Source organism: Melanotaenia boesemani, chromosome 9 (assembly GCF_017639745.1).
Source record: "Melanotaenia boesemani isolate fMelBoe1 chromosome 9, fMelBoe1.pri, whole genome shotgun sequence".
NCBI lineage: Eukaryota > Metazoa > Chordata > Actinopteri > Atheriniformes > Melanotaeniidae > Melanotaenia > Melanotaenia boesemani.
In genome coordinates this window covers 10,078,318-10,099,968 of record NC_055690.1, presented here as the reverse complement: position 1 = coordinate 10,099,968, position 21,651 = coordinate 10,078,318, and the positions used below count along the sequence as shown (strand labels likewise).

At 39.4% G+C, this 21,651-nt stretch overlaps 1 protein-coding gene across 1 annotated transcript; it reads right to left on the bottom strand.

Annotated features, from left to right (window-relative positions):
- Positions 1 to 1,601: 1,601 nt before the first annotated feature.
- Positions 1,602 to 13,737, bottom strand: rsf1a (remodeling and spacing factor 1a). Its single transcript, XM_041994788.1, has 18 exons — positions 13,492 to 13,737; positions 11,366 to 11,457; positions 11,060 to 11,152; positions 10,746 to 10,951; positions 10,472 to 10,599; positions 10,164 to 10,271; positions 7,893 to 9,300; positions 7,569 to 7,761; positions 7,264 to 7,470; positions 4,923 to 5,027; positions 4,565 to 4,644; positions 4,432 to 4,480; positions 4,037 to 4,143; positions 3,741 to 3,805; positions 3,361 to 3,535; positions 3,054 to 3,274; positions 2,584 to 2,781; positions 1,602 to 2,463 (listed from the first exon to the last, which is right to left on the bottom strand). The coding sequence occupies exons 1-18, from the start codon at positions 13,643 to 13,645 to the stop codon at positions 1,688 to 1,690; spliced, it is 4,365 nt and encodes a 1,454-aa protein (XP_041850722.1). The 5' UTR covers positions 13,646 to 13,737; the 3' UTR covers positions 1,602 to 1,687.
- Between the last annotated feature and the right edge of the window lie 7,914 nt (positions 13,738 to 21,651).

Sequence of the window (21,651 nt, the reverse complement as noted above, 5' to 3'; positions counted from 1 at the left end):
CTTAGTTTGAACTGAAACAACTCAAAGTTCGATTCTGCTTCATACTTTTGATGAACCAGAGCTGCAGCAGTTTATGTTCATTGTTACTTCAGACAGTAACGTGTTGCAGAAACTCAACAAGTCTTAAATGTGATCATGTATGTGGACGTAAGCTGTACAATTTTTTGCTCTTATTCCGAACTCCTTTATTCAGCACTGAACTTTTTTATTCTATTATTTTGGTAATATTTAGTTTTGATACACATGGGGTCAAAGTTTAATCCAGAAAACAAAACTCTGCAAGTCTGAAACAATTTGAAACAAGTTAAAAACAATAAGCAGAGCCTTTTAAGGACCAAAAGCAGGACTAAACCTTTTAAAAACCTAGACAGTGATTTGACTGGATGGAGTAAATGTCTTTTTTTTTGACAAATCCTGACAGTGAGTTATCCAGATGCTAAGAAAACAAACTAAACAGTTGTCTTATTGGTGATCAGTGTTCATTTTCCTACCCTGAGCCTCAGTCAAAAAAATAAAGCTTTGTTCTTTCCCTCATGATACCAAAGTTTAAAAACCTTTAAAGACATAGGGCTGAGCGTGAGCAACAACTCTGACTGGTAAACAAGATCCAAACTCATCTTATTCCACAGCAGAGTCTCAAAGAAACCAAGCAAACCACTGATGGACTCAATCTTCACATCACCTGCAGCAGCATCTCTCCTCCTCATCTTCATATAGAAAATATAACACTATATTTTACAAGAGAACTAAGAGAACAGAACATCTATTATCTTACAAGAAACAGCGTACAGGCAAAGTATGTACAGCAAACATGAAGCCTTCAGCTGAAGGTTTTGTGAACAGAATTAGTGATCAGTTTGAAAGCGAACACTTTGGATCAGTACTATTATCTTCTGCCGCTCTGTAGCCAAAGTGAAAGACAAAATATTTTGTAAAGGTCTTGAGGATTTTGTTAACTTGTTGCGTCATTTAAAGTTTACTTAAAGAACTATTTACTGTTAGATTTTGCAGGACCAAATTTTCTTCAGCATATTGACTTTATCTTCATATGTTCATTACACTGTATTGGAATTATTGTCATTACCAATCCATCAGCTGTTTTTTTACCTGTTTAGCCACTAAAAATACCTGATATTTTTGAAATAACTATTCTAATTATTCATTTATGAAATTATATTAGAAAATCTGTCATTTTGTGACTAATTTCAGATGCAAAGTGCTCGATTTGACACTGACACCCTCCTTGGTGGCGGGCCTTTAAGTGCTAAGAGAATGATGAAGTGCTTTAGGATAAGATACACTACAAACTACCTCCTGCCCACATGATCAAGCTTAACTGGGATGAATCTACTGGTATCTCGTCGCATGGAGCCATCAGGATGAGTCTAACTCTGTGAATCTGTCCACTGAAACATGACGTGCTGCCAGTCCTGCATGCAGGAGGCTTTTGGTCCAGCTGGCTGGCTGTTGTGCTCTTCCCAATGAGTAACCGCTGGTTTCTGTTGGGAAGAACAGTGTGTAATGGGTGATAACACTCTACTACAATACGACAGCGAGGAAGAAGAGCAAGACGGGGGGGGGGGGGGGGGGGGGGGGGGGGGGGGGGAGAGGAATATCCAGTTTAAAAGGTGGTCTGTGGGTAAAAGAAAAACAAAAAAAAAGCAAGTGTTATTGACACAAACAGCCATCATGACTGCGGACTGTTCTGGACAGAGTATACTGAGTCCGACTGGTCCTCCCTCTCATCTTCCCCTTTGCCTAGACACAAGGGGGGATTGTTCCTGCTCTGCCTGCCAGGGGAAGCACTGTCCAGGGGCACTGTGGGGCTCTCAGGCCCAGGCTTTGTTGAGCCTCTGGAGGTCCAATGTCCGTTTGACGGAGACATGCTACAGCTCCTCCCCTTGTCCTGAGCATCGCTGTCATTTCTGTTGTCAGCCTTCGTCTCCGCCACTGAGGATTTTTTGGTTGTCATCTTCTGTCTTCCATCCTCTTCCTCCTCGTCATCTTCCTCTTCATCATCAGAGTCAATGCGATTGAGTCTTTTACGGATGGGACGATCCTCCTCTGATGATGATTCTGAGTCTTCAGATTCTTCCTCATCCTCCTCGTCTGTGGAAGGTCGCCGTTTCTTCAACATCTGAGCAAGACGTTTGCGTCGCTGCTGCGACAGGATCTCTCTCCTCCTCCCCCGACCCATCTTCTCCAGATTCTCCTCATCCCTGTCCATCCTCATTAATCTCCTCCTCTTGTCTTTATTATCCGCCTTTTCCATTTGCGTCTTTTTCCGCCGCCTCCCTCGTTCCCCTTCATCCTCCTCATCTTCGTATCTACTCCGCTTTTCTCTTATTCTGCTTCTCCGGAGGTATTCCTCTGCTATTCTCCTCCTGTTCACTCTCCTTCTCTGGTCATCTTCCTCCTCATCTTCATAATCATCCTCCTCTGAGTCTCTGGAGGAAGGCGACACTAAAAAGAGAGAAGAGAGAAAACAAGTTAATCCTTTGATTTGATAAAACTCAAATTACAGCTGCTTGTTCTCACTATAGTGAATGTATTGACCTGGGAGATAAAGGAGCCGACACTAACCGTCACTGTAGTCGCTGGAGAGATGCTCCTTGCGTGGTCTGCCGCGGGGTTTCACCTTGTCTTTGCTGGCAGAGACCGTGGAGTTGTCGGATGACTCTGATGTCTCACGGTAGTTGACCTGCTGGTGCTGACCCCGCCTCAGACCACGCCTTTTTTTGTCAGCATCACTGTCGGTCATGTTGCTGAACTGATCTGAGTCTGTGGTGAATACAGAGGCAACTGCGATGTTATTGTTAACTCAATTTATAAGGGATCTGGGTAACATGTTGGAGACATGTTATACATTATATATATATATATATATATATATATATATATATATAAATGTATGTTGTGAGATTAATGTCAGAATTCTGACTTTTTCCTCATAATTCTATTTTTTTTTCTACAGTGACCCTAATCCTCTTCCATATCAATCAATTCTGAAAATGCAGTTTAAAAAAAAAGGTGTTCCCTCTCTGTCCACTCACCCATCTCTTCCTCACTGTCCTCCTCCTCTTCCTCGGTGGAGCATCTCCGCCTCCGTTTCCTGCCCCTGCGTTGGGTTCTCTTCCGTTTGTATTTGGGCACTTCTCTCAATGTCTGTCTTGGGCGGGTCCCTCTGTCCCAGCTGCCCCCATTGCTGGCCACATCTTCATCTTCCTCTTCGTCATCATCTCCCCCTGATGCTCCAAAATCCTCATCCTCTGAGCTGTAAGAAGGAGACATAGAGAAATATATAAACAGAGAGCAGAGAGAAGAAAGGGTGGAGAACTCTGAGGGAAAACCGAGTGTGACCTGTTGCTGAGCATGAACTCGTCTTCGCTTTCAGCTGCCGTGCTGTCGCTCTCCAGGTCGTTCAGTCTCCGCTTCTTCCTGTTTCTGGCAGCTCGAGACTGGTTTCTGATTGGCCGCTGGCTCTCCTTTCCTCTCTCTGATAAGACTGAACTGATGTCTTTACCCTTCCCACTCTCTGTATCACAACCCAAGTGAGAGCAGTCAAAGTTAACACTTGAATGATTATTCTTATTAAACTGCATAATCAGGTCTGAAAGAAATTTTTTTTTTTTCAAATATCTAAAACACATTTTAAATTTTTTTGTTCCAAATTATTAAGTTCCTCTTATCATTACAGTAAAATCTGCTTCTTTTCTTTAAACCCTAAATTACCCACTCACCATCACAGATGTCCCTGAAGTCCTCCTCGATAGCCTCATCAATGGCATCGTCAAAGTCATCAAACCTGCAACCGATCAGGTGTTTCATTTTGGTTTTACTGTGTCTTAACCATCTCTTAACATTTTAAATGATAGATGTCTGTAAGACAGACAGGTAATGGTAGGACTGAAATGTGAAAAATCCTGGTCTGTGAAAATCTTTTATGTGAACAGAAACTCATTCAACACTTTTACTTTTATTATTCCTTAAGAGTCCACACTAGAAAGCCTCTTTATCCACCACCAGACTCACTCACCTGTAGCTTATGTGCTTCCTGGTCCTGGTTGATCTCCTCCCAAGATTTTTACACTTTTTAGGATCTTTCTTCTTTGCAGACTTCTCCTCTTCCTCTTCGTCTCCCTCCTGAGAAAGCCAAAACAATTATTTACAACTAACAGCACTTGGTTTTCATTAATTCCAGACTGGGTAAACTGGGATTTCCACCCTCTGGAAAATTTGCTTTTATCAACTGATGGCTGTAAACCTCACAGTTCATTATCGTAATGACTCATTGTGACTGTTTTGGTGAATGTGCTAAAGTGAATAAAACCAAATTATTTCACACTTCTAAATGTAAAAACAACATGACTGCTATGCAGACACATATCATTATAAACCAACAATCATTTGGTAAGCGGAAGTTTTACTTACAGGAATGATGTTCTCCACACTGATCCCGACATATACCAACCGTTCCCTCCTGCAAAGACCAGAAACAGAACAGTTTTAGATTTATAATATGTTTTGTTTTTAACAAAAGCTGATCGTATTGTTTCCCTGTTACCTTCTCTCTGCTCTCTCTTTCTTCTTCAGAGCACTGTCCAGATTCTGGAGCTGCTCTTCCAATTTCTCACACAACAGTTTCTGAAAGCAGAAAACCAAACATCCATCCCAATCAGATGTATCATTTAAAAACTAATAAAGGCTAATGGCTTACTTTTTAATCTGATTTGTTTATTCTTTGTGTATAGATTTTGGATTGAAACAGGTAGGAAATTTCAAACTGTGCTGAATCTTGTACAAATATGGTGTTAAAAGAGAAAAAGAAAACATCCCTGAGTTGATGAAAAAAAAAAGAAAAGTCACAATCTTTATACATCAGGGATAAATCTTTTCTATCTGCCCACAAACATCCAGCTTACATGTTGGCAGGGCGGACAGAACCACTCTCCGTCTGGGATCAGCATGAGCGGCGGTCGCAGACAGGCAGTGTGGTAACCACTATCACAAGAGTCACAAAGCAGGATCTGAAGATAAACACACACAAACACACTATATTATATTATATTATATTATATTATATTATATTATATTATATTATATTATATGCAAGAAAAAATGTAAATGAACAATGAAAGACACTCGAGGACTTAACAGTTTTAACATTTTGAATTTGGTGACATCATCAAGTAAAACACTTGAACAAAAATCTTTATTTTCTAATAACATGAAGTACTGTCACTAATTTTGACATCTAGTAATATAAACACTGAAATGACATAATCAGGAGCTGTAGAATATTGTCAGTCAAATAAAAAAATTCTTATATTTCAAAAAGGGATCTTATAAAGTCTGTGAAGCCAAATGTTTTTCTTAATTAGTCCAACAGGCTCACGTCCTGCAGATATCACCAAACCCCCAATCATTTACCCGCTGCTTTAAAGATCCAATTTCCATTAATGAGAGAAATCTATTGACAAAATACAGCAATATGACATCTATAACATGTTTTAATTAGTGTAGAATCATATAAAATGTAGAATCATTGTGATTTCCTTAACTCAGAACAAGCTACGCTATATTGCCAAAAGTATCGGCTAACCTGCTTTGACTCTCATATTAACTTAATAGACATCCCATTCTTAATCAAATGGAGTTAAATATGACGTTGGCCCACCCTTTGCAGCTATAACAGCTTCAGCTTTTCTGGAAAGGCTTTCCACAAGGTTTAGAAGTGTTTATAGGAATTTTTTACCATTTCTCCAGAAGCGCTTTTGAGAGGTCAGACACTGATGCTGGACGAAAAGGCCTGGCTCTCAGCCTCCGCTCTAATTCATCCCAAAGGTTGATGTAAGGACTCAAGTTCATCCACACTAAACTTGCTCATCCATGTCGCTATGGACCTTGCTTTGTGCACGGCTGCACAGCCATGTTGGAACAGGAAAGGGTCATTCCCAAACTGTTCCCACAAAGTTGGAAGCATGGAATTGTCCAAAATCTTTTGGTATACTGAAGCACTCAAGAGTTCCTTTCATTGGAACTAAGGGTCCAAGCCCAGCTCATGAAAAACAACCCCAAACCATAATCCCCCGTCCACCAAACTTTACACTTCTTACAATGCAGTCAGACTAGTACTGTTGTCCTGGCAACCGCCATATCCAGACTCTTCCATTAGAAGATTCATCACTCCAGAGAACACATCTCCGCTGATCCAGAGTCCAGTGGCGGCGTTCTCTACACCACTGCATCCGATGCTTAGCATTGCTTTTTGTGATGTATGACTTGAATGCAGCTGCTCGGTCATGGAAACCCAATCCATGAAGCTCTATTCGCTCAGTTCTTGAGCTGATCTGAAGGTGACATGGAGTATGGAGGTCTGTAGCAATCGACTGCAGAAAGTTGCCGACCTTCATGCACTTTGTGCCTCAGCATCCTCCAACCCCACTCAGTCATTTCATGAAGCTACCACTTCGTGGCTGAGTTGCTTTCGTTCCCAATCACTTCCACTTTGTTATGATACCACTGACAGTTGACTGTGGAATATTGAGGAGTGAGGAAATTTCACGGCTTGATTTGTTGCACAGGTGACATCCTATCACAGCACCATGCCTGAGAGTGACGCATTCCTTCACAAATGTTTGTAGAAACAGGCTGCATGCCTCAGTGCTTGATCTATATACACCTGTGGCCAAGGAAGTGATTGGAACACCCGATTTTAATTATCTGGATGGGTGAGTGAATACTTCTGGCAATACAGTGTCTTTAAATAACACAGCACGGTCCCCTCCTTGTTGCTCCACCATGTTGCTAAAGCAGCCCACAAAGTACAAACTCCAATAAGTTTAAAAAAGTTAAATTTTTCTTATCTTTCCACCAAAAGCTGAGCTATTAAAGCAGCACTATTTACCCACAACTCAGTTACACAACTTCAAAGTGAAAGAAATGAAACAACACAGAAATACAAGCACATCAGTGTCAAATGGAGCATCTTTGTGCACAGAAGCACCATCATGGTGAAACAGGATGAAGTCTCAAACTTAAGACCTCCACATACTCAGAAGGCAGTGATTTCCAGTTAAAAGGTCAGTGGTTCAATTCCCCACTCCTTTACATTTTCCTTGATGTTTACCAAACTGCCTCAAAATTGGAGATGTATCGTTGCCAAAATATCAATAAGTGTTCTAACATCTTTTATCGAGCCACAACAAAAGCACCCCAATACATTTATATCTGTGGTTTTATTACACAGACATGACCACTCACCAGTTCGGGGTGGTTGGGCAGGCCGCAGTGACTGCAGGCGTCCTCGCTGGGAATCTCCTCTGATTTACAAGATTCTTCCTCCGAGTCGCTCCCTCCATCACCTTCTTCCTCACCTCGTTTCCTATCCTCCACCTCCTCTCCCTCGTTCAGTTTGCGTCGCTTTGTGCGAATGTTGGACCATCGGGGACATCCGTGCCTCCGTTTACCCTGCAAGAGAAAAAATGAAAAACAAAAAGAGAAATTACATGAAAAATAAAAACAAAATGTGTTTACTGTCGATGAGTACACGTTTAGAAACTCCTTACCCTTCTTTTCCTCATTTTTCCAGTAGATTCAGCTTTTCTGTCTTTCTTTGCAGTCGAGCTTTGCTCCTCTTCTTCCTCCTCTTTCTCCTCCTCTTCCTTCGTTCTGGAAGGTAGCACCTGTTTTCTTTGTGTTTTCTTTTTCTGGCTTTCAGCTGCCTTCGAGCTTGGCCTGCAGGTTGGCAAAGCAGATGATCTTCAAGAAAAAAAAAAAGGTGTAGATGGAATAAATTCATGGTCAGAATCAAAGCAGATGTAGCAGAAAATGAAAAACAAAGTTTATTTAATTGTTCTTCTCCTATTTTTGGCATTTTATTCCAGACATACCTGCATATTCTTGCAGACCTCCTCAGAGTCCTCTCTTCCTCTTGCACCTCCTGCTCTCTGTCCTTCTCCTCCACCTTTCCTCCTTTTCCCTTCAGCTTGTTTCGACGGTGGGGAGGAATCTTGATCTTCAACCTGATTCCTTCTTTCTGGAGCTCAGAGGAAGCTTCCTCTAAAGGGCCCTGCTTCTCCTTAGATCCAAATCCAGCACCCTTCACCCTAACCTGGCCTGCCATCCCACCATTGATCCCTTCTCCCCGATGGTCCTTTTTATTCCGCTTATTTACTTTAAGGAGTGAAACACTATCGTTTGATTCTTCATCCATTTTTCCTAAAGTGCTTTGACTCTTTTCTGGATCATTTTTATTTGACCCACCTGCACCCTGGTCTAAATCCTTTCTCATCTCTTTCAGATTATCGTCCGTCTGCTGATGACTGCAATACTTGGTATTCTTGTCAAACTCCTCTTCTGTTGTCTTTTTATCCTGATCATCTACAAACTGTCTGTTGGGCTCCTTTGTGGACCGAGACAGTGAGGACAAGCCGACAGAATCGACTTTTCTTTCTGTAACTTCGGAAAGTTCATCAGGTTTTAATGTCAGTGTTGAATTTCTCATTCTCAGTGTCAGAGTTTCAGTCATTAAATGAGGAGTGGGAGCGGTGACTGCTGGTGCATTCTCCCCTTCAGTAACTCCCTTCCTCACCAGTACAGACTGCCGGCTCACCTCCTTGTCTTCCCCCACAGCCCCACTGGTTTCTGAACTCGGCCCATTTTGGTCTTGCTGCTCAGTACCAGGGGTTCTGAGACGCTCAGATGGGCTGCGAATAACCCCAACATGACCCACAACCCCAGCTTGACCAATAACCCCTATGACGCCATTTTGACTGTCTTTGTGGGTCAGAAGGAGAGATGATCTCCCGTTGGTCGGTTCTTGGCTTGACGCCGTGACCACCAGCTGCTGCTGCTGCTGCTGCGAAACAGCTGGACTACCTGTAGATGTTAACGAGTTGAGTAACTTCCCATTTCTTCCTTGGCCATCTTTACTCTGGATCACTGAAGGGTTACAAACAATGATACTGCTGCTGTTACTGTTGCTCAGGTGGTTGCTGTGAAAACTATCTGCAAGCTTAAGATCCCTCTTCTTCAGGGGGATCTTGGCCTGCTGGTTGCTCCTGACAACTGCCCGCTCCGCTTCCTCTTCCTTGTTAATGTTTGTCAAAGTCACATGTGGTGCCATGACGACAGACACAGCGTTTTGGGGTGCACCGGTATCCCTCGGTTCTGATTTAATTGTGGTGATCGTGCTCACGCGGTTATCGAAGGCAGACAACATGTGGTCTGTTTTTTCTTCTTTCACCTCAGATTCATTATTTTCCTGTTGAAAGGGCCGCGTCTGCTCCTGCTTCACCGCTGCAAAACAAACAGGACCAAACAATCAGACCTCTAGAAAACAAGAAAGGGATATGAGCAGATAAAAATGGTTTAACCTCAAGGGTTATTTTTTCTGTCTCCTGTCCAGAATGACATACATAAAATAAAATAAGTGTATTTCCATAACAACGGTGGCTGTATGTATGATGGAAGTGTCAGAAACAAGATATGTGTTATTGTGCAGAGTAAATTCACCTGGAACACAGTACAAAATGTACATGATCATCTCCTCCTAAAAGAAAACCACATCACAGCCCAAGAAAGCAGCCCAGTTCATCTAGGATTTAGTAAAGTAATGTCTGATGAGGATATGTGCAAACGTAAAACTTAAAAAAGTGAACCTAGGCAGTTTTACAGATGTTTTAATCGAAGTGTTAGCAGGTAAATATCTAAGGAAATTTAGAAGCCCTGGAGTGGACAGTGCTGTTCTCATGTCTTTGTTACATTCCCATATAATTGCTTAGGGTTTGAATTGTGTTTAATTTGGATGCCAATGTTTGGTGGAATCTTTTTGCTGAGTTTCTCACAGTGATTTTGGTATGCTACATAACAGAATTGCATGTATCTCACGCTGCCCCCTGGAAAGGGAGCTCTCTTCAAATAGAGGTTGAAAGAGAAATTTGGAAATTTTGCCTTCTCAGAAGGTTAAAGACTAAAAAGGTGTGTGTTTTGAGGGTTTCAGGCATCAACCATTAAGTACAAAGTCTGTAATTTCAGTATGGATGAGGATCCCACTTTTCCTCTCCTCTGATTTCCTGTCAGACCTTCACTGTTGACTGATGATCAGATTCTATCATCTGCCAGGTTTTTGTTTTTCTTTAAACGTAAGAAAACGTGAATACCTTGTTTTATGGGCTTCTCTTCCTTAACAGCGTCAGCATTTTTACTGTCAGCTTCATCCTCTGTAGTTTTATAAAGTTTGGTGCTGCTGACTCCAGTGACCTCCTCCCCTGTAAATTATAACCAAAACACCAACATTTTAATTCAGTCCTTTTCAAACAAACAACCTTGGATTTTAAATTGCCTTTTTACTAAAATGTAGCTCATCTTGTGTCTTCTTTACTAGAAGTTTGTAGTTTGGTGGGATTTAAGTTTTCTTATTGGAAAAGTTTCAGAACCAGAGAAGCATCTGTTCATCTGTCCAACATACCTATCTCTTTTCCTGCAGGGCTTGCACTTCTGGGTCCAGCCTGGTTCTGGTCCTGGTCCTGGTCCTTTTGCTTTGGTTCAACCTGAGCCTTCAGTAGTTCCAGAGCTTCAGCTAGGTCATTACGAGTCCTGAAAAGAAAGAGTTTGATGAGACAATGAGCAGACAAAGAATTTAAATTTGTGATTTAGAGCAATAGCTACCAGAAGTTTGCTGTTAAACATCTTTTGCAGGAGCAGTTGAGACCTGCACCTGCCCAGAGTATGACAAGACCTACCTGACGATGCACTTCCAGGTGGATCCATCCAGATCATCCTGCTCCTCGGTGTACAGCCGGATGTTCTGCTCCTGGTCCAACTGAAGCCAATATATCAGTCCCTGCCGGTCCCGACCAATAGGCTGCAGACGCATCTTCTCTGGATCCTCATCATTTACCACCATTTTGAACTTGAGGTTGTCATCAAACTGACACTCACAGAGATACTGAAGAGGTGACAACAGAAATGTGTAGGAAGAGAAGAAGAGTAAATGTAAATTGCTGCACTGACTGGAGATTATTTACAGTTCAGAGTTAAAAATGGCATGTCATACTTTCAGGATGCTTGACTTGCACTCCATAGACATCTCCTGATAACCTTTCTGTTCAAGCTCCCATGCCCATGTACTGTTCAGCTCCTGGCAAACCTACAGAACAAAAACAGGATAAAGTAAAAAGGTTGAAGCTTCCTGTAATGAATCCCTTAACAACTAAATAACACCTCATTTTTCCTGAACAGGTAAATAATACAACTGTGTGACAACATAACAGATATAGCACTTGAGCACTAAACTGCTGTCTCATAACAAGCAAGTTAGACTTTACTCACATCATATGGAGGAACAAACAAAACTCCTCACCTTAGCCAGGTATTTTTCCCAGCGGTCAGTAGTCACGGACCTCCCAAGTTTTCTCAGCAGCTTCACATGGAGCTCCACAAGAGGTTTAGGGACTAGAAAACACACACAGTGCTAAGAAATGTTAACTTTCAGATGTCACAGTCACCCCATTGAAGAGCGTTTGAACTAAGCGAACTAATGAAGCGTCAAAGCTCTTTGCATTGATGTTTTTCTTACAGCTGGGCCTGTCTTTACCTCCTCATTTTAGCAGACTGAAGAGGTTATTTCTGTCCGAGTTGAATGTAGCAAAGCAGATGGATAAAATTTGCATTTTTGTAAGGCACATAGTTTATCTCTTCAATAAATTTGTCTCATTGTACCATTAGTTTGATAGCATGAATACTCAAAAGGTCATGATTACAGATTTGCTCAGAAATGTTACCACAGCTTAGAATATCTAGATTTATTAAGTAATTTAAGACTAAATGAGATGTTAAACTGCCTGTGAGAATTAATGTGCTGGATTATTCAAAAAGAAAAAAAGTTATGACATCTTGTTTACAAGAAAAAAGATCTCTGCAGTTATTAGTGGTGACATGTAACTAAGTAAATTTACCCAAGTGCTTTATTTTTCAAAAATTTTCTTCTCCTCCACTACACCTCAGAGAGAAACGACAAGTTTAAATTAATTTATCTGACAACAGTAGTTATGAGCTACGTTTTAATGGGACAATTTTGTAAAAAGAAAAAAAAAACTAAACATGAAACTATAAAATCTGATATTTTATGCTCAGTTACACAATGACAAACGTAGACACAGTAGTGCAACTGCTTAAAAAACATTCTTGAAAAGAAACTGTTTATAAAGAGCTCTATGGGTGGTCTAACGTGAGGCCATTGGGGAACCTTTGAATCTGCAGGAAATTCCAGTTTCTCTATTGGTGCTGAACTAAAACATGCCTTCTCACATTATCAACAAAGCTTACGAACCGAAAACTACGTCAATTACGCCCGACAAAATGTCTGGAAATCCCTATAATCAGTAAACAGTAAACACATTAGTTATTATGTTTAACCTTATACTGGGAGCTTATTATGAACAATCGATGCCAAATTATAAATAAATTAGCTCGCTAAGTGGAAAGACATGTTGAATCAGTTTGCTAGAAGCAGGTAAAACTCTAAAATGTCAATTTGCAAATAAAAAAATATTATGTGGTGAACCAGTTTTAAGTCTATGAGACGTAATTTGACAAAAAAAAAAAACTTGACGGAATCTTTAAAGCTAGTGGGTTAGCCAGCAGCTAATCGAATCATACTGCGCATGCGTAACTTTGACTGCCACTCTACCTCTGCCAATAAACATCCAGTGTTTTCAGCGAACATCTCTTGCACAGTTTTGACAGCTGTGCGAAATACCGACCGAAAAACTATTTAATGCTCGTCACCACTTGTCTAAAAAGCGTAACACCAAGAACATTGGTGTCATTCCCACGGCTGCCTGTGAGGCAAGGCCAGTGAAAAATTACACCTGACAACACTCCGGAGCTAACCGGTTGGCTGTGTGTGTGTGGTCACTCAGCAGAGCTGCATCATGGCTCCCACATTAAGTTTAAAAGATCAATAGCAGCCCTAGTAACATTATCGATTATTTGTCATTTAATACAAAGTATTAAGCGGGAAATTGCATCAAATCTTATACTCCCGTCTCTATCCGTTTACAGAAACTTTAACACAACAGAGCCTCAAGTGTGTGAAATGTAGAGGAGGGCTAGCTTCATGTTAGCAAGCCTATGTCTTCCCATCACCCAAATGCTTCCTCTGGAACTTGGACGAAAACTGGCAGCCCGTTTAGGAAAACAGGCTTTGAATCAGGCCAAAAAAAAAGGAAAAAAAAAAAAAAAAAAAAAAAAAAAAAAAAACACACCATCGGTTAAATAACGTTTCAGTTAACTGCCTAGACGCCGAGTGTGATGCTGGCCTGTTGGATCACACAACACACAATATTTTTCATAATACATCATCACGGTTCTGGTGTTGGTAGTATTGCCCCCTTCCATCGGTTTTGAAGTGTCGCAGCTTTCAATGCCACTTCTTCGATCCACCACTACCAATTTACACGACCACCGTCACCACCAATTTCTCACCTGTCGTTGTATCCCGTAGATACCTTTCCATCTGCGGGAAAGTCATCTCAGGAAGATCCAGCGCAGGTCCGTATCGCTCCAAAAACGAACAGACCTCCGCGAAGCTCGGACACAGCGGCGGGCCGGAGATTCTCAACACCGCCGGAGCAGCCATCTTTCCAGGCGGAGAGAAATAGGAGGGGAGGGCTCGCTGCTCGGATGCGACTATGCGCGAATGAAATGAATGGAGGCAGTGAAAGAGCTACCGGTGTCAAGTTCACAAGGGGACAACAACGGTTTTCCGGTAAGGATTTTCAAAATAAAAATCCCTCCTTAGCTAATGGGTATGAAAAAAGTTAAAATGACACCCAGTTAAAAGATGGTATATTTGGAAATAGTCACTTAAGTGGACATTATATATATATATATATATATATATATATATATATATATATATATATATATATATATAGAGAGAGAGAGAGAGAGAGAGAGAGAGGGAGAGAGAGAGAGACCATGCAGGACTGTTTTAATTTTTTTGTTTGTATTTTTTTTCTTGTTGTTTTTTTATTGATTATTATTATTTCTTCCCCTTTAGTAAAACAAAGTGTTGCATTCAACAATATCAACCAAACATAAATTTAGTTATTTTTTTGTGCTATGCTCAAACTTTTATTCACTTTGCAGTTTGTGACATTGAACATGAACCCTACCAGTTTTATTTCTGTTAATTTTTTTTTCTTTTTTTTTTTTAGGAGTTATAAGATTTTATTTGTTAACATGATATTTCCGGCACAGTTATATAGATGTATTTTAACTTGATGCAGCTGCGAGAAGTTTGGGAGGACCACAAAGGGCAGAGCAAGAATGCCCAGAATTCATCGCGACAAACCAACATCCACAACAATTCAATTTGGTTTTGGTTTTTATTCCGCAGATGTTTTCTCTGCAGACTAAGTGCTGTCAAATTCTCACACTTCGTAGGTCTGACACAAGATGTAAAATAAAATCCTTTATACACGTATATAGTGTGTACAAGCTGACACATTTTTCTTCACTATAGTTGTGTTTTAAGATGAGTTTGGTAAACACACGTACTGTACGGCTGCCGCACACTGCTTAGAAGAATGATGTCTTCACGGACTGTTGGAAAGTACAGATGCGAGTACCAGTAACGTTCATGGAGTGGTAGGGAGAGTATAAAAAATATAAAAATCTATAAATTTGGCAATGCAGTTTTTCTTATCTGTGCATAGTGATTTGTTCACATTTTTATATTAATTATTGTAGCACAATTTTTAGAATGCCACATTTAGACTGTTTCAATGTCACAATCAAGTTTAGTTGGTTATCAGACAAGCTTTGGCCACCAACTAGTTGATTAATTGAATAAAAGGAACAATTAAAAATCGAAATGAATGAACAAATAACTAAAACAATTAAATAAAATATTCCTTCTACAAAAAGCAAACAAACATTTGGGTGGAGTTTAAATGTTACATGCTGATATCTGTGTATGTGCGTGTGTGTATCTATCTATCTATCTATCTATCTATCTATCTATCTATCTATCTATCTATCTATCTATCTATCTATCTATCTATCTATCTATCTATCTATCTATCTATCTTACCATTCCCAATAAACACGAGAAACTAGAGAAATACCAAGGATTTAAGGAAGAGCTGTAGAAAGCCCGGAAGCACTGGGGACCGTGTCCCCCACACTGGAGAAGTGGCTCCAATAGAAACCTGAGAAACATAAGATATCTCCACCCAGAAGAGAAGACTCTGGTAGAGGACACGATGTGTGTGTGTGTGTGTGTGTGTGTGTGTGTGTGTGTGTGTGTGTGTATTGAGCTAATTTAATTAAATTATTTTTTAATATTTCCGTTTATTTTGTATTTAACATCAATGGATTGTTTTTACTGCAACCATTTAGTTTCCATTGGTGAATAATCATGTTAGGGTTCCTGTCTGTCTCCCCTGTGTGTGTGTTTCCCTGGATTACCCTCTGGCTCCCTCTGTCTGTCTTGTGTGTCATGTCTGTTCCTGACCAGGGGAGCGACCAAGGCAGCAATCACCTCACCTGGGCTGATCTCCACACCAGGACCTCATCCACCAATCAAACCACCACAGTACTTAAACACCGGACCTTTCTACATTCCTCGCCGGATCGTCCAGTTACTCATCTGGTATATCGTAGCCGCGCTAGTTCTCAGCTTGATTCAGTTCATGTTTGATAACTTCTGTCTTGTGTCTAGACTCGTGCCTTGGATCCTGTCAGTCCTGTCTGCCTTGCCAAACTCCTGGATTGTTTTCCCCTGCTCCGATCCACTCCCTCGTCTCCCGGCTCCTACTAACTTCATGACCCGCTCTGCCTGCCCGTCCTCCCGTTCAGTCAGCAGCCAACCACCGTGGTCAACGGATCTTGAACGTGGACTGAACTGTTCAGCTCAAGTCCTTATTAAATCTCTTTATTTGACCACCCTCTGTCTTTTGGTTGCTCTGTGTCTGCACCGTGGGGTTCAGAAACCATTGCCTGTCTGACCCGTCGTCATTGAAGGATAAAAATAGATCACAAAAAGATGACAAATGTTTTACATACGTTTTAATAAAATATGGACTATGTATACGAAGCAGGAGAAATTTGAACCTGGTAAAGTAGGATTTCTGACTCTGGATGTGTAAAAATGCGCTAAACTCATGTCTAACTTGTATTTAAAAAAGACAAAAATTAACGAAAAATATGTTTGTTTTGAATTTCGTTCTCATTATGTGCTGCATTAGGAGGTTATTCGCATCTTAGAAAGTCTGAGTCACTGTTTCTCTGTTACCTTGTATGATGCGTCTCTGGCTGTTTTAAATGCTTTTTCCACTGAAGATCAAATGTAAAATATCTTTAAACTATTCACTGCTTGGGCTTACTTAAAAAAATAGTTTTCCTATATGAACACTAAAAATTTATAAAATGGGTTTTTAGTTTGGCCATTTTTAAAAACATTTTAGAAAATGTTTTTAGATATAAATGTGAATGTGCATTTGTCATTTGGTGCAATTTGGCCAGCAGTTATGGAATGGAAATAATTTTTTAAGGTTTAGTTTATATTTAGATAAAAGAAATTAATTTTAGCTCTAAATGTTAGACAGTAAACACAAGAGGCTTTTAGATCAGTGTGTTTCATAGACAGTGGCAATTTTATATTGTTTAGAGACTTTGTCTTATTGCTACTTAGAAGGAGAAGAGAAGCCTGTATTTTCATTATTTCTAACAAAACCTTCGGGTTACTTGACTATATTCACAGCAAACCATCATTGTATTGGAGTAATGATGACATGGATAAATAAATACTTTTATAAGATTATGAATTCTGTGTTTCATTCTTATTTTTGACTTTTGCTTAGCAGCACAAATGAGGACAGAGAGGAAGAAAAGCGGAAAACTGAGAGAAATACGAGAGGTAATCAAAAGCATACAGTTAAAAACAGAAATATTCACCACTTTGCTTTCTGTTCTCAGAATTAAACTGTTTGGTGGAAAATCTTTAGCAGTTTTGCAGATCAGTGTGACCCAGAAAGCTGCTGGGCTTGTAGCAGCCGTTTTCACCAGCTTGTAATTGTTTCTGACTGTAAACTCGCTCACTGTTGGAACTTGGTACATGACTATTGTCCTGTTATGAGACCAGGGTCCTCACGGTGAGGGAAATATGTGGTTAGAAGTAGAGCTTGGCTTTAATTATGATTGTTGTTTAAAAACACTTCTATATACACTGCTTTATACACGATCAAATGATTAGTTTAGTAGCTCCTTAGTGCATATTTGTAGGAAGGTGTTAGTGTTTACTGGTTTTAGTAGTTAATACAGACCCCACCCCTTGACACACACAAGGGGTGGGGTCTGTTTGTTTGTTTTCTTGTTTTGCTCTCTCTCAAAACTCTGCTCTCATACTCAAAAAGTCTTTTTTTGCTCTCAAATATATCGTTCTTCCTTTCAAAACTCTGCTCCTCTTCTCAAGTTTTGTGTTGCAGGTTTAAATCTCTTTTCCTCACACTCAGACACGTTCTCTGCTCTCTCAAAACTTCTGCTCTTGGATGTTTTTCCCTCTCTCTTGGGTTGCTAAATGAGCTGTTTGTCAAATATCCCCCAGCCAATAGAATACGAGATAAAGTTCCCACCTTCTTCAGGGTGCACTAGTATGAAACTGTTCCTTAACCAGCTGTTGATCACTTATTATAACAAGATTTGCATTTTATATTCCAATGTGGATTTTTAGTTATTAAATTCAGCTTCTCTCAGGTGTCATAACTTACATTAATGTCTGACTAATGTGAAAAAAAGCATAACTTTCAGATCTCCAAATAAGATATCCATATCAATAGCTGTAGACCACTTATATTCATGGCGACAGATACAGGTAATTAGGACTGGTCCTCAGTAATGGCATCACCATAAGATGTCACAACACACAAAACAGCCACAAAATCCATCTATACAACAGAACTTGGAGCAAAGTTTTTGTCTTTTTTTAATCACACAACGATGCAGTACAACAGCATGTATCAAACATAATACTCATGGTGTTAAAGGGTTAACACACTTGAATGCTCCAGTCATCACACTGCCAAAATATCAGCCTTTATGAAGGTGCTCACGCCTGTTGATGATCAGTCAACAAAGTGCATTTTATTAGTAGCACATGACTCTCCTTCTGAATTTGTGTGGAAAAAGTCTGGATTTAATTTCTCACAAACTTCTTGTTAAATAAGAAATGGCACAGTGTATATTTTTTTATATTAATTTGAAGATGGGTGCACTCATCAGGTCCTGAACGTGTGTTTAAAGATTAAATACTTATTTGCTATTGAGTCTTATGATGGAAATGAAAAGGTTCAGAAAGGAAAATTAACAGTCAGTCAAAGTAACAGTAAAGTGATTAAGATGTGAAAATAACATCTATCCCCTTTTCATTTTCCCTTTCGTCTATGTCTTCTTAGTTTAATCGATGAAGGCTCAACAAGTCAAGATGCAACAGAAGGAGAAACGACTGGCTGCATGAAGATTGTCCAAGCATGGATTCTGATCATGTCATCAGGTTTACTTTTTTCTGGTGTAATCTGCATTCTCTCTGTTTGTTACCTGCTGTGATGGAAAACAAAAGCCTCAAAACAGAATTTCATCAAATCACAGAGGAAATGTTGTCTATAAGGAACAACAATCGACAGCTGAGGCAGCTTTTAAACTCTAGCTATAAAAACTTTACCATAACCCTAAATGAGAACTACCAGCTGAGCTTGCTCTTAAATGCCACACTCGACAACGTCACCCTGTTGTCAAATGAAAATGTCCTGCTGAGTGAGCGCTTCAACAGCACGCCGCAAGAAAAAAACACAGTTGCAAGTAGAGAACATGCTCCTAAATTCAACAGTGGACAGCTACAAGCTTGTATAAGAGAAGAAGCAGCAACTGATCGTGCTTTTGAAAACATCCCTGCATCACTTCACAGTTGCTTCTGCAGAAAAGGAAGGATTGCACCTACTGTTAAACAATGAAAGGCAAACCTATGCCTCGTAGGTAGAAAAAAACCAACAACAGCATTCAGTCTTGTTCTCCAACCAGCTGTTTCTTATCTGGAGTCTCTGCAACAAGGACACACTGCAGTGCTCGCGCTGTCTGCCGGGCTGGGTCGAGCACGCTTCACGCTGCTTCCTCCTGCAACAAAAAGCAAAAAAATGGGAAAATGCTCACAGGGACTGTCACAGCATGCAGGCTGACTTGGCTGTTGTACTGAATGCAGAAGACCAAGCTTTTTTTCACAACAATGACTTTTCAGTTTTTCAAGAAATATCCTCAAGAAAAATCTCCAATCAGCATGGATTCAGGATACGGTTAAAGAGACTGTATGGAACAATGAAAGCAGAGTCAAACCCGATGTCACCTACTTGAGGAAAATGAGCAAAACAATGCGATTGCTTCCTGGGACATTGACAAAGCAGGACAGGATTGTGTTGCAATTGTGCCACCACAAAGTTTAGAAAATAGAGATTGGTTGAGAACATGGGATGACCTACATTGTCATGAGGAACGTCATCTGACTTTACCTTAACTGGTAGACTGTAATGGTTGCTCACACCCAGGATCATCTCAACCTGCCCATCACTGGTTTACAAATAAAGTCACCAGCAACCTGATCTGGTACAAAGCCAACAGTTCAGCTCCACAGCCAACTTTGTGACACTGAAGCAAATTCCTGGGTGTGTGTTTTGAAATGTCTGTAGTTTCTGCCATCAAGTGCTGCACGCTCAAATATTAAGTTATATCACCACATGATGCAGTCCAGCATTTTTAATTATAAAGGAAAAGTATTTTTGATTAAAATAAAGCAGTTTTCCTTTTGTTTTGTACAAGAAAAACTGAAAGTACCAACAAACTGTTAATGAAGTCAAGACTTATGAAACTTAAAGATGAGTTACAAACATTATTAGATATGCATAAGACAAGAAGCAAAGTATTACCGGAAAGTTTGCAGAAGTTGTTTGTTTTTATTTCAGAAGACCAGGAGAATGGAAGAAAATTTCATTTTAAACACCATTTTGCAAGGACTACTTTAAAACAGATGTGTATTTCAATATATGGTGTCAAATTGTGGAATTCGTTACACATTAAATTAAAGATGTGTGTAAATATCTTTCAGTTTAAAACTATGTATAAAAATAATAAAATAAAATAAAAAGTTTGTATGAACTTGAATGATGGAAATTGTGTAGATTGTAATGTGTATGTTAAGAATTTTTCAGTATTGATTTGTTGATTGTCATCTATATAGCTGACAGAACATTTATATGTGAGTTTTTGTTTAAGATAGGGGCGGGTATTATAAGTTTAACTTCTTCCTGCTCCTTTTCTGTCATGGTGGTGCAACATGAAGTGTTTTGTTGTTGTTGTTCTGTTATAATTTGATGTTGTGCATAGCCATGTGTGAAATAAATAAATAAATTGAAATTAAATGAAAACAAAAATAAATAAATGTTGAACCTTTCTTTTTTTCTTTTACAACTTTCATATTGTTTTTATGTGTTACGTAGCTGTAAGAAAATCTCTGACCACAATATAGTAGTAATTTGTTTAAAATTTTTAAAGGTGTTAAAATACTTAAAACTAAACACTGCAGGTTTGTGAGGATTGGTTTGTAGCTTTATATATATATATATATGTCTGTGTGTGTGTGTGCAGCAATAACATATTTGTTGCAATAAGAAAACAGGTGCTAAACAAAAGCCTGTGTGTGTGTGTGTGTGCGTGCGTGCGTGTGTGTGTGTGTGTGTGTGTGTATACTTAGTGAAGCTAAGGCAGCAAACAAACACTGTGTGAACAGAGACAGGCTATCTTTAGTGTGACTCATATCTTCAGACAAGTTCAGCAAACCAGTCAAGAGGCATAAAACTTTAGAAAGTTCCTTCCAAACAAACCGTGAAAGATGAGTAATGCTTTTGAATGTAGATACTGTTTAGCTAAAACAGAGACATTCTATATTGTATATTATATATTATATTACCTATGAGGACTTTAAAGGGTGACGGATAGATGTCGGTTTAGTTAGCTAAGCTAGCTAGTTAAGGTAGAGGTGGTAGTATCTACTCCCTGACATTAACTTTAATAACTTTTAGGATAAATTGTACTCTTGAGAGTTGTTTTGTTGCAAAATAATCTTTACTTTTACTCGAGTAATATTCTAAAGTAACAACAGGCTGCTCTTACTCAAGTAACGTTAGGCTACTGTTTTGGCTACTCTAAGATTACTCACTTCCAGGTAGAAAATAAGAATATAAATGTATTTGTGTTCCTTTTTCTGGTATATTTACAAAGACTAAATGTATTTAGTGGTAGTTAAAGTTTAAAGTACATGAATTTGCTGATTACTGATTATTATTTTAAAAGAATGATTACATTAGTGTTATTTGATGAATAAATCAGACGTTAGGCTACACAATACTTCAGTTTTTTCACTAAATTTACTACATTTTCACTACATTTTTACTCTTACTTAAGTAATTAATTGAATGAGTACTCTTTACTTCTATGCAAATAACATTGCTCTAAAGAAACAATACCCTTACTTGAATTTTTGGCTAATCTACCACTTAGGAATAAACCCACTCCTCAATCGACACAGAACTTGTGCTC

Bases quoted from the DNA above. Each gene is read 5' to 3' on its own strand.
- rsf1a (XM_041994788.1), bottom strand. From the start codon at position 13,645: ATGGCTGCTCCGGCGGTGTTGAGAATCTCCGGCCCGCCGCTGTGTCCG. The intron at 3,536-3,740 runs GTGAGTGGGTAA...GTTGTGATACAG, and splicing joins CTTCAGGGACATCTGTGATG to AGAGTGGGAAGGGTAAAGAC. The intron at 3,275-3,360 runs GTCACACTCGGT...TCCTTCTTACAG, and splicing joins GAGTTCATGCTCAGCAACAG to CTCAGAGGATGAGGATTTTG.